Source organism: Pelodiscus sinensis, chromosome 18, assembly GCF_049634645.1.
Source record: "Pelodiscus sinensis isolate JC-2024 chromosome 18, ASM4963464v1, whole genome shotgun sequence".
Lineage (NCBI taxonomy): Eukaryota > Metazoa > Chordata > Testudines > Trionychidae > Pelodiscus > Pelodiscus sinensis.
The window spans coordinates 8553699-8581093 of NC_134728.1; the positions used below are offsets into that span (position 1 = coordinate 8553699).

General features: G+C 44.9%; 1 protein-coding gene across 2 annotated transcripts; it reads left to right on the forward strand.

Moving 5' to 3' along the window:
- GATA5 (GATA binding protein 5) lies at positions 1–27395 on the forward strand. Of its 2 annotated transcripts, none has more exons than XM_014575088.2 (6): positions 1–576; positions 4847–5022; positions 21824–21949; positions 23311–23398; positions 24849–24925; positions 26162–27395. In XM_014575088.2, exons 1-6 carry the CDS (start codon positions 42–44, stop codon positions 26315–26317), a joined length of 1158 nt encoding a protein of 385 aa, XP_014430574.2. In that variant the 5' UTR covers positions 1–41; the 3' UTR covers positions 26318–27395. The 2 variants fall into 2 exon arrangements, with proteins under 2 accessions (XP_014430574.2, XP_006126243.2); XM_006126181.4 differs by having other exon boundaries at positions 24801–24925; positions 26162–27386.

Genomic DNA, 27395 nt, shown 5'->3' on the forward strand with positions numbered 1-27395 from the left:
GGAACGCGCCTGGCCAGCTGGGCTGCCTGGCAGGATATAAAATGTATCAGAGCTTAGCCCTCGCCCCCAACCCCGGGCAATCGGCTTATTCCCACGACGCCAGCAATTTCCTGCACTCCTCGGCCAGCTCCCCGGTGTACGTGCCCACCCCCCGGGTGCCCTCCATGCTCCAGACGCTGCCTTACCTGCAAGGCTGCGAGCCGGCCCACCAGACCCACGCCTTGGGCAGCCCCCCGGGCTGGGCGCAAAGCGGCGGCGAGGCATCGGCCTTCAACGCGGGCAGCCCGCACCCGCCGTCGGGCTTCGCCTACTCGCACAGCCCGCCGGGCGGCGGCGGCGGCGGCGGCGGCGCGGGCCGGGAGGGAGCCTACCAGAGCCCGCTGCTGCTGGGCAGCGGGGGCCGAGAGCAGTACGGCAACGCCCTGGTGCGCTCGGTCAGCGGATCCTACCCCGGCCACTACCCGGCCTACGTGAGCCCGGAGATGCCTCCGTCCTGGAGCGCGGGACACTTCGAGAGCAGCGTGCTGCACAGTCTGCAAACCCGGCAGGCCTTGCCCGGCCGCAGATCCACCTTCGGTAGGTGACCGGCCCTGGGGCGGGGGGGGGGACTGTCCGCGGAGCCCAGCCAGGCTCGGGGCCCCTGCCCAGCTCCCGGGAGCGCTCAGTCCCGGAGGCATGGGGGTAGCTGCAGCGCTTTGATGTGCAGGGCCCCGCCAGAGAACTGGGAGCAAGGGGGAGGAGGGAGGGTTTGGACCCACACTGGCTTCCCCCCCACCGTTTCCTGGGGGGGAACCCCACGTGGGGAAACCCCAAGCGAGCTCGAGTGGGAGGCCTCGCTTGTGCCCCATGGAAGCTTCCGCGGACAGCAGAGAACAGCTGCTAGGAGCCTGGTGGGTTGGTGTGGCTGCGCCGAGTTCCTGGGGTGAGTAGCGCCTGACTCCGGAATGAATGGGGCTATTCCAGGAGTCAGGGAATGGGCGTAAGGGAGCAGGAGAATCGGAGTGAACCTTAAGGAAAAGATGATTCTCTGGAAAGAGTCCCGTATCTTTAACCCTGTCTGGGGAGGGCCTAGGGATGTGCTGGGATGTTGCCGTGTGTGTGTGTAAAGCACACATTTCAAAAGGAGTAGTTTCCCTGGAGGACCGAAAAAATGGAGGCTTGTCTAAACGCCTCGCCCTTGTACCACAAAATGATCTCTCCTTTCCACAATATCGACTTTGTGCATTTGCCTCAATACTTGCCCTTGTGTTTAAATTAGGAGGGCAGATTTATAGCTCCTTGCCTTTTAAGTAATTTATTGTGGTAAATTAGTTTATATTTGAACAGACTCTTGGTCTCCTAATTCGCCTTCACCCAAACAATTCCCCAATTGCATCAATCTGCTGCCTCTGGAGAGACAGTGAAATCTAGTCAGGCGTTGAACAATAAAACCCACTTCAATTCGTTTTTATCCACACGGAGAGCCCTTTTAAATCAAGTTCCTAGCAAACTTTCCAGCTTTCACCCCTCCTCCCCCGACCTTTCCCCGTCTGCTAAATAAATAGGACCAGCTCTGGTTTATAACTCCTGGGTCTTTTGCTATTCTTCTCCTAAGATTATGTTTTGAAAAGTACTTTAAAATCCACTTCAGAATCTCATCCTTCTTATCGTCTTCTCTGGAGTGAATCGAATTATCTTATCTCTGTAGTGAGAACAAAGTAAACTGGGAACAAATGCCCCCACTCCGCGTTTCTTACAGACTTTTCCCAAAGTGCGGAGCCTACTTTCTTCTATTGCACTTTGAACAGCTGCTTCCTTATGATTGCTGCAAATTGCTTTTATTAGCCTTGGAAAGTCATGTACAATCTTATTTTTTTTCTTTTTCACTATGTAACTGTGATCCCCGGTAACTCTTTAATACTCCCAAGGCAAACATTAATTCCACCCCAGTTTACAAATGATCCCCTTTCTGTTGAGAGATGCGGATTCCTTGCCGGATCATTCCCTATGCCATGCGTTTTGTATTTTATTGGCCTGCCAAAATGCAGTGTTCCTAGTTTTTTATTTTTGCTGCGAGAAAATGCAAGTGAATGTAAAGAGCCTGAATACCACAACAAAACGTCCCAATTTTTCTTTTTTTAGGATCGTTTCTTTTACAAGTTCAAAGAAGGTTAAACCTGGAGTGCATTTTTATTTGGAAAGAAAACAGACAGTGTTTCAAACCACGAAGAAAAGTTTCTTCCAGATTAGGGGCAGGGGAGGGAGAAGAGAGGGGTTTGTTGTTTGTTTTTTGTTTTGTTTAAAAAAAAAAAAACCCAAGGCTGTAAATCAGTCTATACTAAGACTGAAATAATGGAGGTTGTTCTGTATCGCCCTCTTGTAAAAAAATTGAGGCAAAAATGTATAGCTGGGAGAGATACACAAAGCTAGTCAGAAGAAACAAAACCTTTCACTTTCCCTTCTGATTTCTGGAAGAGGGGAGCAGATCTCAAGCTGAAATGTCCAGTTAAGGGCTTCATGAATATATAATATTTGGGACTTGGATGCAGAAAGTATACACATGTGTAAAATGTGGGTGTATTTAAAACCTATGTCATTCTTGAGTATGTGTGTGTTTGGTGTGAAACAATTGAGCACCTATGTGGCTATAAATGTGTGCGCGCACGTTGCATGATTATTTTGTATTCAGCGTTTTACATATATGTTGTATAGCCACATATGCATAGGCTGTATGTGCACACATTACTTAGGATATGTATGGGGTACAATTGTGGATCTATCTTACAACGTGTGTGTGTCTATCTCCACATACCACCCCAAGTTCCTCCAGCGAGCTGCAATATCGACTCAAGAAAGCTGCCTCTCCCCACCCCCCCGAGTCTGTCATTTGTCAGCCCAGAGCTTTAGGGGTGATTGATACCTAGAGGCCAGCATCCCCCGAAGTTGTACATCAGCCTTAGACATTCCACCAGGCCTTCCCCAGCCTGCTTGTCGCCACCAGTCAGCAACCAACACCAGTTGATTGAAATCAGGAAAGTCTTCCAATTCCCCCTCCCCCCCACCCCTCCGGCCTCCTCCTTTTATCATCTTACAATAACATCATAGCGATCATTTATTTTTACAACCGAGCTGGGCTGCACCCGGCCCACTGCGCTCCGGCTTCTAGCCACATAAGAAGCAGTTGGGGGCAGCCCGCAGGGAAACGAAAGCAAATCCTTCTTCGTTATCGCCCCTGCCCGGGGATATTTATTATTAAAAAAAAATCCTGCAATGCTCCATGAGAAGGTTAAGTAAAAAAGAAAACAGAGGAGCGGGACGGGGCATCTTTCGCTGCCTGGCCCAGGTCCTGGAGACACTGAGGCTTGGGGAGCATGTACCATGTCCCTACTGGCAGCTCCCCTCAGGTGCTGTGCAATGGAGAAAGCTTGGTCCACATGGTGAAGCCCAATGGGAAAAGGATCTTGGCCTCTCCGAGCTTTGGATCGTGCCCTTGGAAAGAGGTTGAGTCTGCAGCAGAATAGCCCCTCTGCTTGCCAGGGAGCCGAGTCCTGCTTAAAAGCCCAGGCCCCCGCACTAAGGCCGTGTGGGAAAGACCTTAGCTTGCTTTCTCCCTTGCCAGTTGTCTCCTCACCCCATCATGGCTGGAGTGCTGGGGAGTTTTGCAGCGGACAGTGCCGGGGGGACAGGATGGGGTCTGACACTTCTCCAGGACATGGAAAGTGAGGGAGCTGTGAAGTGTGTGCGCTGCAGGGGGCGAAGGGGGGATAAACCGATTGTCTACTGCCCTCTTGGCTTCCGCAGAGTTCCTCTAGGCAGGGCCCTGGGAATCTTTATTGCAGAGAGGGCCCCCAGCGCCGTCGGGACAAATCCTGCACAGGTGAAGGGAAGAGACATCACTGGACTCAGGGGCAATGTCCCTTTGACTCTCACAGGGCCAGGATTTCATGTGTGGGATTTTCACCTGTGCTAGGGAGGGCATAAAACTGTAAGTGGGAGACCTGTTGGGGGGAGGGAGTAGGGGGCTTTTCCCATCATTCCTTATTTCTGATCCTTATTTGCCATGGCTCTGTGTCACTTCCCAGGTACGTTTTCCCTGGCCCCACACCGCACAGGGCTGTGCCCCTTTTTTCAAATGAAGTTTCTTTCCAACTCGGGGGATCTGTGGTGGCAGGTTTCAGAGCGGTCCCTGTTAGTCCCTTTCAGCAGAAAAAATGAGTCCGGACTGGTGGGACCTTGAAGTCTAACACACGTATTAGGCAATTAGGGCACAAGCTCTGGTGAGAGACACCTCACTTCCTCGCATGCTTGCAGTGAGAGAAAGGGAGGCAGAGATGAGAGTGTAACATCAGCGCACGTTGAACCAGGGTGGCTGGGTTACAACTATTTGTCATGGAGGGACGCAAGCTGGCTGGATCCTTTTACACCGGGGCCCAATTTCAGGGCTAATCATCCCAACAGGCACCGTGCTTTGCAGGGGGTGGGGGAGAGGAGAGTTGCCAAAGCCTGAAGGAAGAAGAAAATTTTGCTGCACAAAAGCCAGATTCCCTGGTGCATCCGGCGCTGGGTGTCCCAGGGCCGGTTGCTCTTCCAAAGACTCTCACGATGTGGTTGGGAAAACAGGGAGGCTGTTAATGGTGAATTTCAGTGGCACCTGAATGCGGGGCAGCCCGGTGCTCTCCATAGAGTCCCTCGGAGCGATCGGTGCTCCCAGCACTGGGGAAGGACCCTTGGCCTTGTATTTTCCTCCAGACAAACCCCACTGGGTTCCTTGGGATGGGTGGGCAGGCTCTGCCTAGCTTGGCTCCCTGCGGATTCCCCCCAGGGTCATTCCCAGGCCCCTGCGCCTAACCAGCTGTGTTTGGCTCAGTTTCAGAGTACCTGGAGGAGTTCCCTGGGGATGGCCGAGAGTGCGTGAACTGCGGGGCCATGTCCACCCCGCTGTGGAGGAAGGACGGCACCGGGCACTATCTGTGCAACGCCTGCGGGCTCTATCACAAAATGAACGGCATCAACCGGCCGCTCATCAAGCCGCAGAAGAGGCTGGTAAGGCCAGCGACCCCCACTCACTGATCCCTCCTTCCCCTCTTGCCTGGCATGCTGGGGTGGGGGGATAGCCAAGAGGCTGAAGGGGCTGGTTGGCGGGCTCTGGTGGGGGGGGCTTGGAGCTTTTTTTTCTAGGGTTCACTCCGAGATCCTGCAGCTGAGAAGGGAAATCGTGAAGGAGGGATTGTTGCACCATCATCCCAGCCCCCTCTGCGCCGTGGGTCGGGGGTGATCGATCCTGAGTAGGGACAATATTGTTGCTCCTTAGTTGTTGGCTCTGATTTGCCGGGGTAAGCCCAGCGGGCACATCCCACCCGCCTAGGTTAAGCTGTTCCACAGGGTGAGGTGACCTTAGCCTGTACCCAGGGAGGCATTGTAGAATCTGCTACTTTTGTAAGAAAAGGAACAAGCCGAAGGTCTAATGCCACACTGGGCTGTGTTCCTTCACACAGGAGTTATTGGAAAGGGCAGAAAATGACAGGGTAAAGGAACCAAACGTTTCCCTCCTTGAATGAGTCTTAGCATATGATTTATCTCTTCTGAACAGAGTGACATGAGCTCCCCTCAGTGTTTTTCACAAAGAGAAATCCAGTTGCTTGCTTTAAAAATTTAAAAAATCCCACAGTATTTTACACTGAAATACAAAGGTATAACCACTTCCCCGCAATCTGAGGAGCCTGATCTGAGCCCAGTTGGGTGTTTTTGTTAAAACAGGATGAAATTTACATTGATCCCGAGTGGGTTCTCTTTTCCCCTTTCCTCTGTCTGTTTCCTTGGCATTTCAAACAAATTTCAGGGGTTCTTGCCAGTCTGGGGAAAATCTGTAGTATTTGGGTCTGTATAAAAGCAAGAAGCTATAGAGAGAAGCAATCTATGTCATGTCCTTTTTTTGTTTTAATCTGACCACCTTTACATTACCCTAGGACTGGCCTTTCTCTAAATATTTTATGTGCCCTCTATCAGCAAAAAAGTCTGTGTTTAAATTTAGGGGAAGTTATTTAATGATCATTGGACATATTTTGACAAGAAAGGAAGGAAGCGAGTAAGGAAGCCTAATCAGGATTTTAGTGTAGCTGGCCATTTACGAGAATATTGTATGTTATAATGTAGAAGAAGTGAATCTGCTTTTCATGTCAATAATCAAGTTATCTTTTCAAAGTTTTGCCTTTTGAGGCTCCTGAAATTTCCTGCTGTAATGCTTAGCAAAACCATTTTTTTTGGAAGGCTGCTAAAGATAAATTAATATGATCTGTAGCATGTATGACTGACCCTCTGCTGGGAATCTGACCACTTTAGACATATTTTATTGGGATAAATACATTCATGCACAGGTATGCATTGCTCTCTTAGGGTACATCTACACAACTTCAGCTATGTCAATTGTATAGCTGAAGTCGAAATAGCTTAATTTGGTTTTTGGTGCTGTCTACATAGCAGGAAGTCAAAGGAAGAACACTCTTCCTTCAACTTCCCTTAGTCTTCGTAAAATGAGAGTTACAGGAGTTGGAGTAAGAAGTCCTCTAGCTCGACGTTATTTTGAAATAAGGGCTTGTAGCATAGATGCGCTCTTTGTTATTTTGGAATAATGTCAGTTATTCCGAAATAACACTGCCCTTAGAGGTAAGCATTAGACAACTAAGCATCTACTAAAGGAAAAGCCATGCAATTTAGCCAGATAATAAAAAATAGAAATTAATGGGAATAAAGATCTTTAAAATGCGGGTCAATGCCACAGGCTGTATTTACATTCAAATGCTAACATGAGTAGCTGTGGTTTTCTGCCTCCAAGTTTTCTACCTCTTCAAGTGACAGGCAGGGACCTATTAAGATCCTCTAGTTACTTAGCTTGTGAATTATTATCTGCAGGAATTCACAGCTCCAAACGCATTGCTGCGCACAGGCTAATCAATTTAAAAAAGTGTATGAACGCTGAGGATATTTTTGATAGTGCTCTCACGTAAGGATGGCCTGGTTCTGTGCCTAGAGCACTATGTGTATCCCTTTTCCAAAGCTCCTTGTGCTTTTCTGGCTTTGCAGAACAGTTTTCCCAATTTTGCTCCCCAAGAGAGAGGTCTGAGTTCTGTCATGCCTGCAAATCACCAGCTCCCAGGAGCCTGCAGGGTTACACAGTCACAGCACTGAGATTTGTGGGGGACGTTGGCCTGAAAGAAAGCGGATCAGAAATCATAGCTCAGTGCTAACTGAGAAGAGCCATTTTCAAGCGAGCACCATAAAAAAATAGGCTGTAGAATATTTACCTGCTGCCCATGATCCCTATACAAACCAGGAACCACTTTGAAAGATCATGTGGCTGAGAGTTGTTTAAATTAGCCAGCTGAAACATGCAAACAGGGAGTTATTAGTGATGTGGTACGTGCCTGTCCTTGTGAAAACCTTGACCAAAAAAGAGCTTGGTCCCTAGCTATTTGAGTGTTCAATGAAAGGGCTGATCCTGCAATTCTTATTCAGTGGAATAGCCCTTTTGGAAGGCTATTGGCTGGGCTCAAGGATAAGATGCTTAAGGTCCCGATTTAGGGCCAGCGCCAACTCCCATTAAAGTCCATCTGGCCTTTAATAAATTGAAATAATGAGCATATCTTAATTATTCTTCCTAGTGTCAGTGCCCTCAGGACTGTAGAATATTTAATGACATGCAATTAAAAGTATTTTCAGATTAAGTATGTTTCACAATTTCCAACCATTTAGATAATCACAGGCTCATGGAATAGGTCTAGTATCAGGTTAATAAAAAGAAGTTCATACATCTAATTTACCCATCAATCAGTCTAGATAGATAGATAATCAGTTTACCTAGCTGCTAAAATGTATGTGACCATCTCTTTCTAATTTACCTTTTAGAGTGGAATGAATATGGGACAACAAACAAACACACACTTGACCTAGCCTTACTTCCAATAGAGTCAATGAGAGTTTTGCCACTAACTTAAATGGGAACAGAACGGTCCTTGTTCAATAACTACTATAAGGCTGCAGCTTCATACAGTCACTGGTGTGTCTCTGGCTGTCAGGGTTGGCTGAAGGATGAGCTAAGGTCACTGTGTTCATAATTAGCTGTCTGTATCTTTTCAGATTAGAATATTAATCTTGCAGGTATTGTATATTCAATTCCATCCAAGCTGGGTCTCACTGGAAGGAGGAGAAGGTGCATCTTTTTCATGCAAAGCCACATTCAGCTATTTGAATTTAGTGGTACAAAATTTTACCTTTTCACTCTGCAGTCATTGGTCGCAGAGCTCGATCCCACAAACTCTTAATTTCTCTCCCACCAAAATTAGGGAATATTACAGCAGTTGAAATGTTTAAGATGCACCCTTTGTGAAAGAAAGGGTTAGTTGGAAACAGATTTCTTTGCTACCGCTGAGGGTCTCTATCAATGCTAACGTAAAATCCCTACTTTTTACATGTAAGTCTCCAAAGCTGTAAAGACACTTGCACTGATTAATTTTAACATGTGTACATAATCTGTGCATGTGTGTAAAGTAATGCATGTGTGCCGAATTGGGGCTTATAGATGAATGATTTGGTAAAGACGCTGGTATTTTGGTATTGAAGGCACTGTTATAGATACAGTGTAATGAAAGGAATAGGACATGACAGTCCTTACACAAGTAAAACTCTTTGGATGTCAAGGGGCAGCTTTGACCAGGAACTTACAGGTTCAGATCCATATAGCTCAGTGACCTCTGAAAAACCCATTTTCATTTGCATGATGATACATCTTACCCAGGTCATTATACATGGACTTGGGTTTCCAACAAATATTTCTATGAACAAATGCAATCTCTGTGCTACATTTGTACAATCAGGGTAAATTGTCTGTTTTCTATCATATTGCCATTGAAGCTTTGTTTACAAGTTATCTAGGCAGAAGAGGTTTTTTTTAAATTAAAAGTTAAACTGTTTTAGAAGTGTAATGCCAATTTTAATAAGTTTTTTAATGGATTCCAACTTCTTATTATAACCAATTTCTTAAGAAAAACAAATGTTTAAAATGTAATGTTACCATCAATCTTACTGTGTTTTGCTTTCTGGTATTTATTGATATCTTCAAAGTCAGTCACTGGAAATAGTCAAGATGCTTGTTTCTGAAGCACAGTTGGTCAGGAACTGTATTTTCTGTTTCACAGAAAAATCTGTGATTTCATTCTTCCCCTTCCAAAGTGGAACAAGCCCCTCAAAATGTGAAATTTTCCATTCAATGACATTTTTTAAAATAGTTTCAGGTGAATGGAAATGGTTTGTTTTGATAAAAATGAAACATTTCCCTTCTGCTTTTGCATTTTTTTTACATTATACATAATATCAAAACAAAATGTTTCAAACCTGAAAATTAATACGTTGCATTCTCAAAATGGATCAATTTGATGTTAGCAGAATGCTCCATCCCATTATTTTAAAACAAAATTTTCTTTGAAATCCACGTTTCCATGGAATGTTTTGCTTTCAGTGAATCAGCGTTTCCTGATGGATAAACATTTTGTCAGAAAACTTCTGACCATCTGTCACGTAAATAGTGTCTGTATACAGGAACATTCTGATCTCAGTCACACTGATGAAAATCTAGAACAGCTCCCCTGGTTTTGACAAACATAAGCAGCAACAGATTCTGGTCTCGGTGATGCTAGCATTATAATTGATTTTAAAGTGTGACACTACATGTTTCCCAGACTTCTTTCAACACATATAGCCGATAAAATGGAGACATATAAGTTGCACTTTTATTAAGGGTGCTTGGCGTTAGGGAAGATGTACCCCTCTACCTTCCCACTTGTGTACAAGTTGGACCTGCTTGTTCTGGCATCCTTGTGTAGGGTTGCCAGGTATTTTCTGATTTTTTTTCCCTGCCAGGAGGCGAATATCCCAGGTGCTTACCGGGTTCTGCAGGGGAGCTGTCTGGCCCAGCGTAGGGAGGCAAGGTGACGGATGGCTGCCAGCACCCTGCTAGGGCCAAAAAGCCTCACAAGCGTTTCTTAAAGGGGCCACGCTTTTGCTTAACCACTCTGAGTCCTTTTTTTTTTTTTTCCTCAACAACTTTGGTCTCCCCCCCCCCCCCTTTTTTTTTTTTTTCCTCAACAGAGTTTTTCCCCCGGTGGTTTTTTTTTTTTTGTTTTTGTTTTTTTTGGAGGGGGGTAGGGTGTTTGGTATTTTTGGTTAAACCATCTGGCATCCTACCCTTGGGACCTGACCAGTCCTGACCCAGGGAGTTTGCTGGACCAGGGGAGTTCAATGCTCCCCTCCCAGCCATCAGTCCAGGTGCCCCCAGGTTCCCTTCCGCTTGTTGCCCCAGTCCCAGTTGCAGGCCCCAACAAGGCTCCCAGTCCCCCTGCCCTGGCCAGGCTCCCAGTCACTGGCCCTTTGCCCCTGGACTCCCAGCCAGCCCCTGCTCCTAGCCACCAGGGACTCTCTGTTCCAGAAACACCTGTAGTCCTGCTGGATTATCATCCAGAATCCCAGATTACAGAGGTTCAACCTATACTGTGTTCCAAGTTGCTTAAAGAAGCTGTGGCTGTTTCCTAGGCTCCATGGTTACTAGGTTTGATCACTGCACACCCACCTTTATGCAATAGCTGGACCAACATTTTCCAATGGAACAATTTTCTATTGAAAACCATTGAGTCAACACGGTCTAAAACAAGCCATTAGAGTGGATTTTTACTTTGTTAAATTGCTCCATGAGGGAATTATCAAAACGTTTCATTTTGCAATGATCTACTATTACAGAGTTGAAATGCTCAGACCGAAAAAAGTTTTGATCTTTCTTATCAGAACTGAAGGGTTCAATCAGGAAGAAACGGGAGTATCCCAGAATATTTTGCGAGGTGAATCTTCAGAGAGTTAGACTTTTTGGTCTGATTTGAGATGCTCCCAAAAGCAAAACCCCCAGAATTTCCCATGGATTGGAAATTCAGCTTTCCAACCTGCTCTAAGAGGAAAAGTGATTGTTAGGGATGATTTCAGAGCACAGTCCCACTTACTACATGTTCTGAGCTCAAAGCAGAGATCTGTAACAGCCATTTGCTCTGAGTACTCACTGACCAGAGTCCTCAACCCCTAACGGTTGTTAGGCTGGTATTTCTGGTGGTTGTTCCATGCTGAGGGGAGTGTTGCGTTTGCATATGCATATATCCACAGGCTTTGCCACAGGACCAGTTGGAATGTGCTACGAAGGCTTTTTGTTGAAATACTAGGATTTATTCATTGTTAGTATTTCCTGGTACCAGCTGCCTGCCTACCACTGGATAGCGGTTGCTGACTCACTACAGTTAACAGCTAGGACTGGCAAATGGAACTAACCTAGCCTTTAGACAAGCCCCTGCATGCATGTGCAACCCCTTTTCTGCCCCACCCCAAATCTCAAACCTTGGAGGTCTCGGGCCATGCGCAAAGTGTGCCACAGATAGGAGAGCAGTGTGTCCTTGTCTGATAATGAGTCTTTGGGAGGCAGAAGTGAGGGAGATGCCAGACACACCCACACAGAGCCTCTCCTATTTAGAATCCAGACCCGATATTAGGGCAGGGTTCATGGCCATGAGAAGGATTTTCTGGCCGTGGCAGCAGGCCCTGGTGGGGTGGGATTTTACACATAAAGGGCCTGTCTTGGCATCCATGGAAGTCAACAGCAAAGGTCTTAGAGTTGAGTGCTGCGGGATTGAGCCCCTAGTGACGTGAACCTTGTGCCTCTCGTGGAAGTTTTAGTCAGGTGAAAACATGAGATGCTCATGTCAGCAACTTTCTCCTGCTGCATAACTGCAGGTGAAGTCAACGGGAATCTTGGCTCAGCCGGGAGGCGACTACAGACTGACATCATTTGTCAAGAAATAAATGGTCGGGTCTGCTATATTCACATTTTAAATGAGCCACAGGGCACTCCCCAGAGGGCTGTTCATGCGCAGTGACTGCTTTCCATCATTTACAAACGACTGTTCACACACCATTCAGTGCTGTGAATTGGAAAGAGAAAACCTTGGGACCAGCTCCTGTAAGCAGCTCCATGTAGGCAGGCATGGTCCCAGGCTGAAGGCCTGTGAGCCAGAATGTCTATGGCAGGATCTGGGCTCACTCCAAAGCAACCCACATGTACAATTCCCATTCACTTCAGCGGGAGTCCCCTGGACAGCACTTTTGGCCCCTGGAGCAGTGTTTCCTGTAAGCTACTCGTTTGGGTGGGCATCCTGGAGTGATTCAGGGTCTGCCTGAATGATTAGCCAAGAACCCACAGCCAGCAACATGTTTCTTTTGGTTGTGCACATCCACATGTCTTGGTGCATATAACAAAATTTATTCTGCACATGGATGTAAAAAAATTAGAGGGAACATTGCCCCTGGGACAGATTTTCAAAAGAGCTCATCTCCCTTTTAGGCACTGGAAGGGGCCAGATTTGCAGGATAATTCAGTGCAGCTGACAGCACCTTTTTGGAAATCAAGCCATGAATGTCACAGTGAGAGCTGATTGACCCTTTCCACTGGAAAACCTAGCCCTTCATGTCAAAGCTTTTCAGACTCTCACTGAGGTTTTTCTACGGGTGTTCAAACAGTCTTGTACTTTTCTTTATTCCTCAGATAAGAAAAAAACACAGTTCTACTGGTGATTAAAACAAAGGGACTGGTCCACACCCTCACATCCTGCCGCAGTTACAAAATCCAGCTTCCAAAGGGATTTTAGAAATGGCAGCCAGCCTGGAACAAGCCAGTCTCTAAGCTCCATAAACAAGATCATTTGAAAACACAGAAAAAGAATACAGGGCCCACATGCCACTCAATCAATAGCAGAACTCCCATGATCTTCACTGAAGTCAGGGGAAAGATGTAGGAAGAAAGCAGAAATGAAAGGGCAAAAAGGAGTGAAACTGGGGATGAGCTGTGCTCCAGTTCTAAGCTGCTTCAGTAGCACCGTTATGGCTCTGTAGCCCTGCTGCTGTAGCGTGGTCGCTTCCCCCATTTTTCCTGTCCATGCACTCACCAAGAGGAAGTAACTAGGTCAACTAAAGAATGATTCCGTCAAACTAGCTGTCTACACAGAGAATTAGGTCAACCTAACTAGGTTACATGGCAGGACACCATATTTTTCATAGCCCTGCGCAACAAAGCTTGGTTGAGCTAATTTTTAAGAGTAAACCCAGGCTTAAGAGTCCGAGTATTGTCATCCCTATGCAACAAACCACCTGCTGAGATAAGTTCTAAACTTAAAAAAAAAATGTTTTCTGCACAGATTTTTCCTGTGCAGTGTTCCTAAATACTATCATTACTAGCTTGGTTGATAGTAAAAGGGTGCTGTGTGAATTCAATGACATAGTAAAGTCTCATTCAGGTGATGAAACATTGAATTACACTCCTGTACCCTGCATAGAAATATATATTTTGTAGGAAAGTCATGTTTTTAATTTGTCTGGATGTTATGAGCTTTATTCTGTAACCAGCCTACACAGACTTCCACTATTTATTATTTTGCCAGCTGGATATGCTGCTTTTACTATGCAAAGTTGCATGAAAATAAAAGGTGTGTTTTGTACTCGAGATTTCAATATAACTCCTCACAGTACAGCAAGAACAATACTTGGCCGTTCTGTGCACAGCAGTGCAGTCATGTGTAAGAAGATATGGGAAATAAGAATAAAACGGTTACTTGCCCATATACAATACGGAAACATAGACGGGGTTTTGTAACATACCATTTTTTATCTATGACACAAACAGAATGAAACCCTATTGATTTCTGTCATGGGGCTGATTCACCACCCTGACACCTCCAGCTGGCAGTCCTGGGAATTAGCTCGCCTACCTCTCTGGGTGCCTCCCTGTAGCTGGTGTCTCCCCGTATTCCTCTTGTCCACAGTGTTCTCTTCAGGGCACTGCCATCCAGCAGTGCCCACTCCGGTCTCTCTGCGTCCGCTTCTGGGGTGGGGCGGTGTTATTTCCTCCCCATATACTCCAGGGTCTTCCCTGTATGCCCTTTGCCTCAGGGGCCAACTGCAGTCTGTAATGGACACTCATCTCTGGCAAAGAGGTGTGTGGACCACTGCCCCACCAGGAAGCCTCCTGCTTCCCCAGCAGTCAGGTCCCTGCTCTCAGTCCAGAGCCACAGCCAGTTCTCCCACTCTCTCCAGAGCTGTGTCTACACTGGGCCACTTATTCCGGAAAAGCAGCTGCTTTTCCGGAATAAGCTGTGCGCTGTCTACACTGGCCCCTTGAATTTCCGGAAAAGCACTGATGATCTACTGTAAGAAATCAGCTGCTTTTCCGGAAAAACTATGCTGCTCCCGCTCCGGCAAAAGTCCTTTTTCCAGAAAACTGTTCCGGAAAAGGGCCAGTGTAGACAGCACAGTAGTCTTTTCCACAAAAAAGCCCCGATCGCAAAAATGACGATCGGGGCTTTTTTCCGGAAAAACGCATCTACATTGGCCCCAGACGCTTTTCCGGAAAAAGGGCTTTTCCGGAAAAGCATCCTGCCAATGTAGACGCTCTTTTTCCGGAAATACTTATAACGGAAAACTGTTCTGTTTTAAGCATTTCCAGAAATTCATGCCAGTGTAGATGTAGCCCAGGAGTCCTTCATTATATAGGCCCCAGCTGGGCCCTAATTAGCGAGACCTGCCTCAGCTGGGGCTTTACTCTGAGCCCTTGCTCAGGGCTGGAGTTTGCCCTTAAAGGGCCAGTGCAGGGCAAGTGCCCTGTGTCGATTTCCATCCAAAGCAATCTGACTGGGGGGCTGGAATGGAATTTTATTTTATAAAGAACCTTTTATAGTCTCGGTATCTTAAAGCAGTTTACAAAATAAATAAGGCCCTGATCTGGAAAGTACATGGAACTGTGCATACGTGAGCAGTCCCATTGCTTTTAATGGGACTGCTCATTTGTTTAAAGTTGAGCTAATGCATAAGCGATGCTGTCCCACAGCTAACAAGCAGCTCAGAGCCAGGGCCAAGTCAAAGCCCTGGAATCGCTGAAACAAGGATTCAGGATTGAGTGTCTGTCTCTCCAGCAGCACACAATCCTGCAACATGCTCTGAGTGCACCTAACACCTATCAGACCCCACAGCAGAAGGGCTGGATGCAGGCTACACTAATGGGCTACGTCTACACTGGCCCCTTCTTCGGAAGAGGCATGCTAATTTCGAACTTTGGAATAGGGAAATGTGCGGGGGATTTAAATATCCCCCGCGGGATTTAAATAAACATGGCTGCCGCTTTTTTTCCGGCTTGGGGAAAAGCCGGAAAAGAGCGTCCAGACTGGCGCGATCCTCCAGAATAAAGCCCTATTCCGGAGGATCTCTTATTCCTATTTCAAGTCCCCTTCTGGGGTGGGGTGGTGTTATTTCCTCCCCAGGTACTCCAGGGTCTTCCCTGTATGCCCTTTGCCTCAGGGGCCAACTGCAGTCTGTAATGGACACTCATCTCTGGCAAAGAGGTGTGTGGACCACTGCCCCACCAGGAAGCTAATTTCGGAAAAGAGCATCCAGACTGGCGCGATCCTCCGGAATAAAGCCCTATTCCGGAGGATCTCTTATTCCTACTTCAAGTAGGAATAAGAGATCCTCCGGAAAAGGGCTTTATTCCGGAGGATTGCGGCAGTCTGGACGCTCTTTTCCAGCTTTTCCCCAAGCCAGAAAAAAAGCGGCGGCCATGTTTATTTAAATCCCGCGGGGGATATTTAAATCCCCCGCGGATTTCCCTATTCCAAAGTTCGAAATTAGCATGCCTCTTCCGAAGAAGGTGCCAGTGTAGACACAGCCATGCAGTTTTATATTGACCCAAACTATTTGCAAATAGGGTTGCCAGGTGTCTGGTTTTCGCCTGGACAGTTCAGTATTTGGATCCCCCATCCGGTAAAAAAAACCAGAAAATACCGGACAGTTTTCCCCTGCCCCACCTGGCAAGGGAGTAAGGAGCACGCAGAGCCATTTGAAGGTGCAGCGACTTTTTTTTTCTTTTTTTTTCTCAACCCAAGTTTGCCATGTTTTTGTTGAAAGCATCAGGCAAGCCTATTTGCAAACCCAAGTCCAATTTGGTGAACAGTTTTGCCCCCAAAAAAGAAAAAGATCATTTTTTCCAAGAAAGTCACACTGGATGGTTTTGACATTTTCAAAATAACACATTATGACATTTGGTTTAGAAAGGTAGCTATTTTTATTTATTTTTCAAAAAGGCTAAAACAAAATAAAATGGAAAAATGGGGAAAAATTTGGAAAAAAATATTTTTCAGATTCTTTTGGTTTGGCTGTCAGACCAAAAAATCAGTTATCCACTTGCTCTACTCTTGGTTCTTATTAGGTGCAAACATCTACTAATTGAAAGATTGGGCCCTTTCTGAGAATCAACAGTTGTCCAAGTGACTAAGGTTACAGTTTTTTAAAGGCAGATATAGAACTTTCCACTGCAGATGTGGCACAGAAAAATACTGCATTTACTGCAGCACTTTATGAGAGAATTTCCATAGAGTATGAACATCTGCAGGGATGTTGTTCCGTGTAAGTTACTGTGCAATTAGCAAAAAAGCAAAGAACAGAAAAAAAATGAAAATTACTAACATGATTTTATAACAAGAATAATGTTTTCATAAAAATCAGTAACATCAATCACATTCTGAACTAAGGAAGTAGGTTCATTTGACAAAGGGGTTTCAGAAAAGGGGACGCTACAGCCTTACTTAAGTCTTTTTGCATAGGTAATGACACTTGTATCATCCATTGAGGACCTTGACTCGGAGTTCAGCTTAAATACCATGTGAACTGATGGGTATCTAGATCTGTGCAAAAATATATGATGTGTTTTGATTAACTGTCCCATTGGTTTCAGTTCGTGTGATTTCCCACCCCTTGAGTTTTAGGCTCTTTCAGAGGTAGGATGGGAAAAATAATTAAATTCATAAACCTGAGTTCTTATATGGTGTTTTTCATCTGTGGATTTCAAACTTGTGTGTTTTGCAACACTCTGTGCCTTCTGTCTGGGTCAGGATGATTTCAGAGGGTTCACAAAGGGTCAGTTGACCCAGAAGACCTACCGTTTGCCCATCATTTGCAAACTGTCTAATGAGCCCATGCCCCAAGAGTCATGCCTGTCTAAAGTGGCAATGCGTTTTGCTGCGTTTTAATTAGCTTTTTGGGGGGTTCAAAGGCATTTGCTATTAAACTCCTCTGATTTCATTTCCATGTTCAAAAATGAAACCGAGTCTCCGGTGCCTTTGTAGTTTTCTGTAAACATGCAGCTCCACAGAGGGACCCTCCTCTGCTAATTCTGAGTTTCTTCAGCCAGTAGCTCTGTCAGACCTTCATGTAGCTAACTTTAGCGTACATTTTATTAAATATGCTCAGGCGAATGATTCCAAGAGCTTATCAGCAGCAGTTGGCTGTCAAGTGCAGCCCATGAAGGGCTTTTTGTTTAAGTGTACGCTACATTTATATAAATAAACACTGGAGTACAATGTTGAAGTCAACAACTTCCTAGACAAGGTCAGAATGCTATAACAGCGGACTTGAGTTGGGGGCGGGGTAGTCCCAAGAATGCTCTCTCTTTTAAGTAAACTGCGGGGAAATTAGCAATAGCATATTGTACCTTTGTCCTTCAGCGAGCAAAAGTAGCCTTGACTCTGTCTTTCTTGCTGCAGTGGAAAGTTGTCACAAGTCACAATGGGCAACTCCAGAGAATGTTTAAAGTGTTTAGACCCAGTATTTTGGTAACCCTGGGCCTGATCATACTCCCGGTGACTTCCCTGGGACAGTGGTTCCCAACCTTTTTTATACTGAGGACTGGGAAACTAGGGTTGCCAGTGTCCGGTATTTGCAGCCTCTGTCCGGTAAAAAAAATACTGGATATTCTTCCCCTACTGCATTTTGTGCAGTGTTTTTTTTTCTCAACAACTTCAGTCCCCCGCCCCCCGTTTTTTGTTTTTTTTTGTTTTTTTTTTTTTAGCTCAACCAATTTCCCACCATGTTTGGTATTTTTTGTGAAAGTATCTGGCAACCCTGCGGGAAACCCATTCACAAACTTTTGGTGTACCGGTAGCATTTTATTTGCATATTTATAATCAGGGCTCGCCAAACTGCGGCGAGCCCCACTCGCCAGCTGCGCTGTCTGGCAATCTGCTCATACGCAGATTGCCCGAACCTGGCTCTTCTGGGTAGCAATGTACTCGCCATGGGTGAGTAGATTGCATTATTTGTCGAGCCCTGTTTATAATGAATATGTAAATATGCAAATAAAACAGTATTGGTTTACTAAGAGGCCACCCCAAACAGCCAGCTTCAGCTGTAATAAGTAGCTGCCACATGACGGCTGCCGGACCTGAAGCCGGTTGCTGTGTGACGGCTCAGGGATCTGGGGTGTACCTCAGCCCCAGCCCCCAAAGCTGCTGCAAACAGCTTGCTTCAGCTCCAGCAGCTGCCATGGCCCGGCAGCCAGTGGTTCGTGGCCCTGCACTGATCCATGGACCGGCATTTGGGAACCGCTGCCCTAGGAGAAGGAGATTGCCCCATGGTCTGTAAACTTACTTTGAAACAGAAGTTTATTAAAAATATCTGGTAGCTGGTTCTGAAATGCTGTCAGTTACCTCTTAGTCACTGTGGCACTTCTGTGACTGACAGGGGTGGCCCATGGCTATAAGCGGACTTGGCCGCCGCCTAGGGCGCCGCCGCCCGGGGCGCCCGATGATGACATCAAAGGGGTGCCCGGGGCGCCCACCAATGATGTCAGTACATTGGCGGCCCTGCATGCGGGGGCTCCAGCTGCTGCAGCCGGCCTCATGGTGACTGATAATGCAAAGATTACAGAGTGGGAAGGATTTTAGGCACTGAACTGGAACTGAGGAGATGTGGTTTCTATTCCCAGCTCAGCTGCTGACTTCAGACTTGTCTACATGGTGTTGTAGTCCATGTGAGAGGGCACAAATGTTAGTCTGGGCTAGAGTGTCACATGCTAAATGGCCCAAGTAGACCCTGTGCACTAATTTAGTACAGTTTAGAATGGAACCACATTAACCTGTACCTAGAAGATTTTAGTGTGCACCAGCAGGATCTATGTGGGCCATTTAATGTGCAATGCCCTTGCACAGACTAAAATTTACTCCCATCTGGTGTGGACTAAAGTGCCACGTAAGCAAACCCTTTTTCTCTGACTTTGGAGAAGTCATTTAATCTACTGTATGCCCCATTCTCCATTTATTTCATGGAAATAGCAATTTCCTATCTTGCAGTGTTGGGGAGAAAATAAGATCAGTTAGAGTTTGTCTACACAGCAGGGCTATTTCGGGATGCACCCACTTTTGAATGCAACTTTCGAATGTACCCACTATTTTGAGATAGGTCTTGAAATAGCAGAGGCACTGTTTCCGCATCCCTGTAACCTTCATTCCAGGACAGTTAAGGGATGTCTCGAAATAGTGTGTTATTTGGAAATTAGATGCGCCAATTTTTGAAATACACTATTTCGAAATTCAATTGAAATAAGACACACAATTTACATAGCGCAAATTGCGTATCTTATTTCCAGTTTAGGATGCTGTGTAGACACACCTCTAGTGATTTGAGGCTCCTAAATAAGCCATAGAAAAGGCCATAGAATCAATAGGCCATAGAAGTACCTAGAATGGAAGACCACTTTGGGGCCATGCCTAGCAGTAGAATTTAGTGCCCAATTTTACCAAGTCTGATCCCATGTCATGAAAACTACTTGCCCATCCCAGGCTGTGGGTCCATTCCCTCTTTTAGTACGGATTCTGGTAACACTTAGGAGTGGGAGTTTCCAAAGCTTTCAGCACTGGCCTTACTCTGCACTCAGCCATGGTAGATGTCCCCCTGTTTTCAGCAGGGGCAGACCAAAACCAAGCATTTGAAAACTCTTCTCTTAATACCAGATAGGGTCCCAACTAGTGTGAGGGTCCCATTTGTTGCTGTACATGCTGCTTCCCTGGCACTGCTGATGACAGGAAAGTCTGGATTGTTTGCAACCTGGCTGCACCTGTTCTGCAAGGTGCTGATCTCCTTCCTACCTGAGCCCTGGTCTACACTAGGACTTTCTTTTGAAATTATCCCCTTAGGTTGAATTAATAAGCAGAGCATCCACACTACTAAGCCTGGTATTTCAAAATAACAGGCCCCTTATTTCAGAATCTGTACTTCTGCTTTTCATTAGCAGTAACACTAATTCCAAAATAGTTATTTTGAAATAGCAGTAGTGTGGACACTCCGGTACTGCTATTTCGAAATAAATTCTCCCCAAAATAATTCAAACTAATTACTCCGCAGTGCTTCCTGGGGCTCTTAAATCGAGGTAGTGTGTCCACATTAACAGAGCCTGCCCTGGACTAATTTTGAGGCTTCCCCGTAATATGGACACACTAGTTCGAATTTGTTAAATCGGGAGTTATTAAGTCGAATTTAATTATTTTGAAATAGTTTCGTAGTGTAGACATGGCCTGACAGAGTTAGCTGAGAATGTTCAGCTCCGCACAAGATGTGAGATAGGCAAATAGGTCCAATAAGAGTTAAGGAGGCATATCTGAGGGCAAGATTTTGCCCAGGCTAATTATGCCAGGTATAACCATGATCCCATCCCTTCTGCACAGGAAATGGGTAGGAAAATATTTGGAATATAATCATAATAATTTTTTTCTGTGCAAAAGTAATCCACTTGCATCTCAGGTTTAGATTTTGGCAGGTTATTTTTTGGAAAATCAATAATCTGTCAAGTAATATAATTATCTGTAACAAGTTGCCGAAGCTGCATCACTTAGCAACTAATGAATCAAAGAGGGTTCTGTCACTTTGCCCTACCTGTCTCCTGAAATGCAAATCTAATCTCTACTTAACAACCAACTTTGTAAAATGTTTTATTTTGTATTCCTTCTCCCTTCACCCAATTTATCACACTGCTTGGTAGTGATATGAAGCAATAATGGAAAAACAAAGCAGACGTGGATTTCTTTGTTACTTGTATCACCCAACATCTATCTCTGTGTTGAACTGACGTTTTTGTCTCCAGGTTGAAGTACATCACTCAGACACCTTAATGTGGCACCGATATCTTTTACATTTAGTGAAGTTTCCTGTTAGAATAGTTCGAATGCCTACCGCTAAGAGACATTAAAATGAAACGCCCATAATCCAACAAGCTAAAACCCTGTGTTGAGAACTCTGTCTTTTCTACTGGCTGAGAACACAGTTGACAGAGATAGGTCTGCTGCTTCTACCAAGTGTTTCTGTGTCCAGCTAAAGAAACGTTCGCTTTAGGACAAGACCTCCAGTCGAGCCACCCACAAACACTGGAATTAATTGTTTGGCAAGTGTTTTGGGATCTTTAGATGAGAGATGTGAAATGCAAAGGATCATTCTTTTTATGATGCTCCAATGCTAAAACGCCACTGATGAGTTATACCAGAGATCAGTCCTGTCCCCATTATCTTTACCGGTTCCTTTAAAGCAACAGCATTTTTCAAGGGAGTTTGCAAAATTGCTGCTTTGAAAACTTGGATAATAATTCTTATAAGAACCACCTCCCTCTGAGTGGATCATTTGGGAACTGTTGCACCACGTTATGAAATATGATTTCTTGGAACATATTTGTTTAACATCAGTGGATGGGATTAAAAGGATGTTTGCCAGGTTTATCAAGTCGTTTGCAAAGCAGAGTGAGCTCACTAGACAGCTATTTCTTTTATGGGAATTGTGTTATCTTGTGCATTTAGTCAACATTTTTCATTGTCCAGTAAATCAGTGTAATTTGAGATTTTTCCGTTCCCCCTTCATGCAAACTCTTGATTTTTTTTTCACATGTGTGGGTTTTTTCTAGTCTTCATCAAGACGTGCTGGGCTTTGTTGCACTAACTGTCACACAACCAATACTACCCTCTGGAGACGGAATGCAGAGGGAGAACCCGTCTGCAATGCCTGTGGATTATACATGAAACTCCATGGGGTAAGGCGCTAATTTCTCCTCTATAGGAAACCATTTTTGTCTTGAATCATTTTCCACCAGATTTAAAATACCCTGCCTTCACTTCCTATTGGAAGGGACAGCTTTATCTAGTCCAGGTATTGGAAAGAATTTAGAGAAGAGTGAAAGGAATGATGTAAGATCTGAAAAGCATGTCTTACAGGGAGAGACTTAAGAAACCCAATCTGTTTGATTTATCAAAGCAAAAGTTAAAAGATGATTTTATCGTGCTCTGCAAGGATATCCATAAAAGACATTTCTGAAAATAGATGTCTCTTTAATCTAGCAGAAAAAGGCATAATGAAATTCAGTGGTTACACACTGAAGCTAGATAAATTCAGACTAGAAATAATGTGCACATGTTTAACAGTGGTGATAATTAACTATTGGAACAATTTATCTAAGCATGGGATGGAATCTCCATCACTTGAAGACTTTAGTTCAAGGTTTGCTGTCTGTCTGAACATTCTGCTGTAGACCAAACAGCAGTTATGGGTTGCAGGCAGAAATTGCTGGGTGAGGTTCTCTAGCCTGCATGATGCAGGAGGTCAGAGGAGATGGATATAACAGACCCTTCTGGCCTTAAAATCGATTCATTTTTAAGGACGATAATGCTTCTTGCTTTCCCATTATCTCAGGGACACCAGTGTGGTTCTGTGTCTGCTAACATTTCAATATGAATTTAGTGGATCAGAAAGATGTAAGATTACTAGCCTGGAACCCGCTGGTTCCATAGAAGAGGAACCTCCAAGGTAGCAGCAGGACAAACTTTCCCAGAGCAAGACTATGCCTCTGCCCAGAGCTGCAAGGGCATTTTTAGAAGGAGGCAGGCTGGTTCAGTCGCCATTGCCATTCAGTTCTTGATTTCTAGGAAGGAGGGCAGTTAGCACCAGGTGGTGGTGGTGGTTTGATGATGTTTATCAATTCAGGACAGGAACCACTAATGCATTGTCCATAGGCCACAAAGCAGATTTTATGCTTCCATTTGGGCTAAGCTGAGCCAGTGCCCTTTAGAGGTTAAAGCCTCCTTATCCTATGACCATTCCTTCTGAGCCATCTAGTGCCCCAACACTGGTGTAATTTAACAAGACACCATTGCAAAGGTCACTAATAAATCAGGAAAGGGAAAATAGGAAATAATGGGAAAAAAAACAAAATTTGTGTGAAAGCCTCAACCGTTCAGCCTTATACATCTTCCCGCCAAGGCCTGTTGTGGAGAAAAATAGCACATAGTGAAGGACAAGGCCTTTGCACAAGTCATGGTATGTAAATATAAATGCAACACATGTGGGAGAGCTAAGTACAATACAATATTAATGATTCCAAACTTTGTGGGTGTCAAGGTGCCACGACCTCTGGCAATGAAAAAGGAAAGCATCCAGACAAGGAAACGGAAGCCTAAAAACATTACCAAAGGCAAAACCTCCACAGGTATGGTTCTTTTTTAATTTTATTCCTCCCTGTGGCTTAGATCATAATCAGAACCTAGTGATTCTGTTTTCAGTGATTCTGCAGCTATGAAGTTGGCTAAAAATTAATTCCTGCTGCAGAATCTGACCTTTCCTATAAGAAAAAAAAGTGTTGTTTAGTCTTTATGAGTGGAAACAAAATCCTCCATGTGCGAGCTAATGCACCATTGTTTTCCTGAGCCTTGAACAACAGAACCATTCTTCTCATTGGGGTGTCTTTAACTGCATTGGTGATTTAAATGGCGTTGTTGCTAGCTATTTCACTGCTGGGCATTGTAGAGGGAACATGCAGATGCCCTCCATTGCTGTGGGATGGATGGAGTATCTAGTGGTGGGTGCAGTAGGACCCTGGGTATTGTCAAGAGTTGCTGGGGCAGAGGGAGCTAGGAAAGGTTGAGAGAGAATTTAAAAAAAAATCCCCCCAGAAGCTGTTGAGAAAGAGCTTGTCAGTTTCACTTCACTGCTGTACTCCTCCTACATGATGCAAAGGTGGTTCCTAAACAGCAACTTCAGGCCACGCTAAGCAGCAAGGGTGCAACTGGTGTAAAAGGGAAAGGCAGGGGCTGGGAATGCCTCACGTAGTCTGCTGGGCCAGTGAGGGGAGTCCCTCTAGCCACACTCTGCTGCGACCTTCATCTGGATTAAAAGCAGCACTGATGGATCCTGAAAGAATTCCTGCCCAGTTCAGTCTGTTGCATGGAAGCCATGATATATGGGCCTGTATCTTGAGGGGTGTTACGGTGGGGAGCAAATGAGTGGAATCTTCTCCAGGCTCTGACAGGAATGACCACCCAGGAAGAATAATGTACATGTCTGTCACGTGCCTTCCTCCCTCCCAAGTACCTCTAGTGCACGGGTGAACAAATACCAGCCTATGGGCTGGCTCCGCTTTGCCAGGATTAGCCCCTGATGGGCTGGTGCCACTATATTTACCTGCCCCTGTACAGGGGCAGGCAATTGCAGGTCCTGTTGATGGCAGATCACAGTTCCCAGCCAATGGGAGATGCAGGAAGCAGTGTGTATGCCATTTCCTGCAACTTCCATTGGCAGGGAATGGAAATCCACAGTCAACAGGTGCAGCAATCACCTGTACCTGTGGAGATACAGGTAAATATAGTGGTGCTGGCCCACTACTGCCATTTTATTGCCCACCCCACTCTAGCATGTGATGTACCATTCAGTTTTGCTTTTTCTGTGTTTTAGCTGAAAAATAAACAACCACACTAAAGTACTCTCATGCTATAATAATGCCATGAGATTCTCCCCTTAAAAGTCCAGGGAGCTATTTAAATATTATTGACTGTTTCTTTGAGAACTGACTTATGTGTATGTTACTTTATCAACTTGTAAAAATTATCTTTCAGGGTCTACAAATTCAGCCACTAACTCTCCTTCTTCCATTACAAACTCAGACAGCACCGTCACTTTAAAAACTGAGCCCAATGTGACATCACAGTACCCAGGACAAACCATAGTGTCAGTCTCCCAGGTAAAGCTTGCGAAAAGAAAGCTGCTTGTATTTGTTCCGATTGATTTTTTGACTAGGCACAGGGCTAAGTAGTTCCATTGTCTGTTGCTATAACAAGCCAGTTTAATAATTCAACTCTTCCATCCACCTCTCAACCTGTCTTCTACCCCTAAAAACACCTTTTGCTCTGGAAACTATTAGGCACAGATATAAAGGATTGCCGCCAGTGTTCCCTCTAAGCTTCAGGGCAGCACAGCTAGGGTTGCCAGGTGTCCAGTTTTGAACCGGACAGTCCAGTATTTGAGCTTTCTGTTCGGGAAACAAATTGAGAAAATATAAATGTCCGGTATTTTCTAAATAAGGTGTAATGTAGATTGTGATGTAATGTCAAGTGTGTCCGGTATTTTTGTTGAAACCATCTGGCACAGCTTCACAGATGAGATCAATCAGTTCTGCCCAGTCAGTGTATTAGGGATTTAACTGGTTAACTGGTAAACATCACCTTTACCAGTTAACCGGTGGCCCGGCCACCCCAAGCAGCCCCTGCCTGTGGGATCCTGGTTAACTGGTTAATCAGTCAAACATAATGTTTAACAGGTTAAATGGGATTTTACATCCCTAATTTGTATATTGGATCTAACCAAACCTCCTGAATCTGAACATGCCAGGATTTAAGGGAAGTTCCAGCTGAGATCCCAACTGCGAGGCTTGGTGTCCTCTGTAGTGTATAGTAGAGGTTCTTGGTTGACTTTGATGCATTTGATTGGTGTTACGGTTATAAAGAACATACCTGTGCCCAGAGATCTCCAAACTTGACACATTCAGCCAAGCAACAGAGATAGGTATAGCACAGGGTTCTTCCAGAGAACTCTGTTAAGGAGCCTTTATCTTTGAATCAAGCAATCCTCCTCTCTAGTCATAGGATTCTTTTGAGCCTACAGTTCTGGCTGGAACTCACTGATCACATTCATAATTTGTCATATGAACACTATTAAATTATATCCCCTTAATTCCAAATTGGAACATTGTTCACTAAATTTCTGGGGTTTTCAATAGCACCTAAGGAAGATAGGCACCACATTCCCATTACATTTCAATGGCCTTAGATTTCTTTGGCAATCCGTTAGCGCATCACACAAATGTAAATAAACATAAGTATAGTAACTCCGTTTTCTCATTTTGAAACTGCTGATTTCAATATACATTGAAATACATCTGTGGCTTTGTAATAATTTCTCCTTTTCCTAATCTTCCTAGGCTCAAAGCCAGTCGAATGAGACACTGGCCAGTGGCCATTCCGAGTTCAAATTTGAACCTGAGGATTATGCCTTCACTTCTGCTGCCATGACTCAACAGTCAGGACTAAGTGTTCCCCTCCGTCAGGACTCTTGGTGTGCACTGGCATTGGCCTAGAAACGGGGCTTCCAATACAACTCTTTGGACCAACCTTTCTACCTTCCCCACGAATGGATAACAGGCAAAAGGAAGGGCTGCCTTAGAGCTTTGGGACTGAAAGGTTTCAAGTAGTCCACCCGTGATTCTATGTTCAAAGACAGATTTCTCTTGGAGGCTGAGAGTGAAAGCTTAGAAAACGCTGGCTGTTTTTTGCCAAGTTAATTCTTCCTGACTGACTGGTATTCGCTCCTCTAAAATCTTTTACTCTGCAGAAGTGAAACGGGGACGCCTTCTTCCTGAGACGAAACAAATAAATACATCCCAGAATCCATGTTTATTCACGATTATTTCTCCCTTTTATGTCACCTATCTGTGCAATTTCTTCCACTTTCTAATAAAGACTGTGATGGCACCAAGTAACTTAATTCTATTAACACATAAACTGTGTTGCCTTCCTTATGTTTACTGGGCACAGCAGGAAAGGAAAAAAAGACCCTGTTGTTTTAAACATATGCTGTTTTATATTAAAAACAATCATCTCTCTAGAATGTTAGCTTCTGAAGCATTTAGCCTCTCAACACTGATCCCATGAATCATCCACGAGATAAACACGCTGCTCTTCTGGTTCTGTCTCCAAAGAAAGAATTTCTTTTTCTTTTTTTCGGCAAGCCACGTGACAAAAATGGTCAAAAAAGATTCTGATAATAAAAAAAACTTCTTGAAATGTTGTTTTTCTTTTGGATTATTTTGTTGCTGTTTCCAGTATTGCCAACTAATTTGTGGTTCTGTTTGTTTGCCTTCTGGTGTTGGAATGTTTGGGGTTCATGTGCTCAAGCTTTTCTCTGAAGGACGAGCCTGGCTTACAGATGCCTAAATCTGAGATCTCAGAGCCAGGACTACGGTCTGGGAATTGGCTCTGTAAAAGGGCAGCCTGGTGTACAACAGGTCCATTTTCGGTGCGCATCCTAAGTCATAACTTCTTACATGAGTGAGAAAATAAATCGTTCTTAACTTTCCTCCTTCCACCGATGGAGATCCCTTATTCCTGATTTTAAGAGGAATAAGGGCTCTTTCGGAAAAGGCTTTATTTTCCGAA

Coding starts and splice junctions, on each gene's coding strand:
- GATA5 (XM_006126181.4), top strand. CDS start 42: ATGTATCAGAGCTTAGCCCTCGCCCCCAACCCCGGGCAATCGGCTTAT. Junction 23,399..24,800: donor CAAAGGCAAAACCTCCACAG/GTATGGTTCTTT, acceptor ATTATCTTTCAG/GGTCTACAAATTCAGCCACT. Junction 24,926..26,161: donor CCATAGTGTCAGTCTCCCAG/GTAAAGCTTGCG, acceptor TAATCTTCCTAG/GCTCAAAGCCAGTCGAATGA.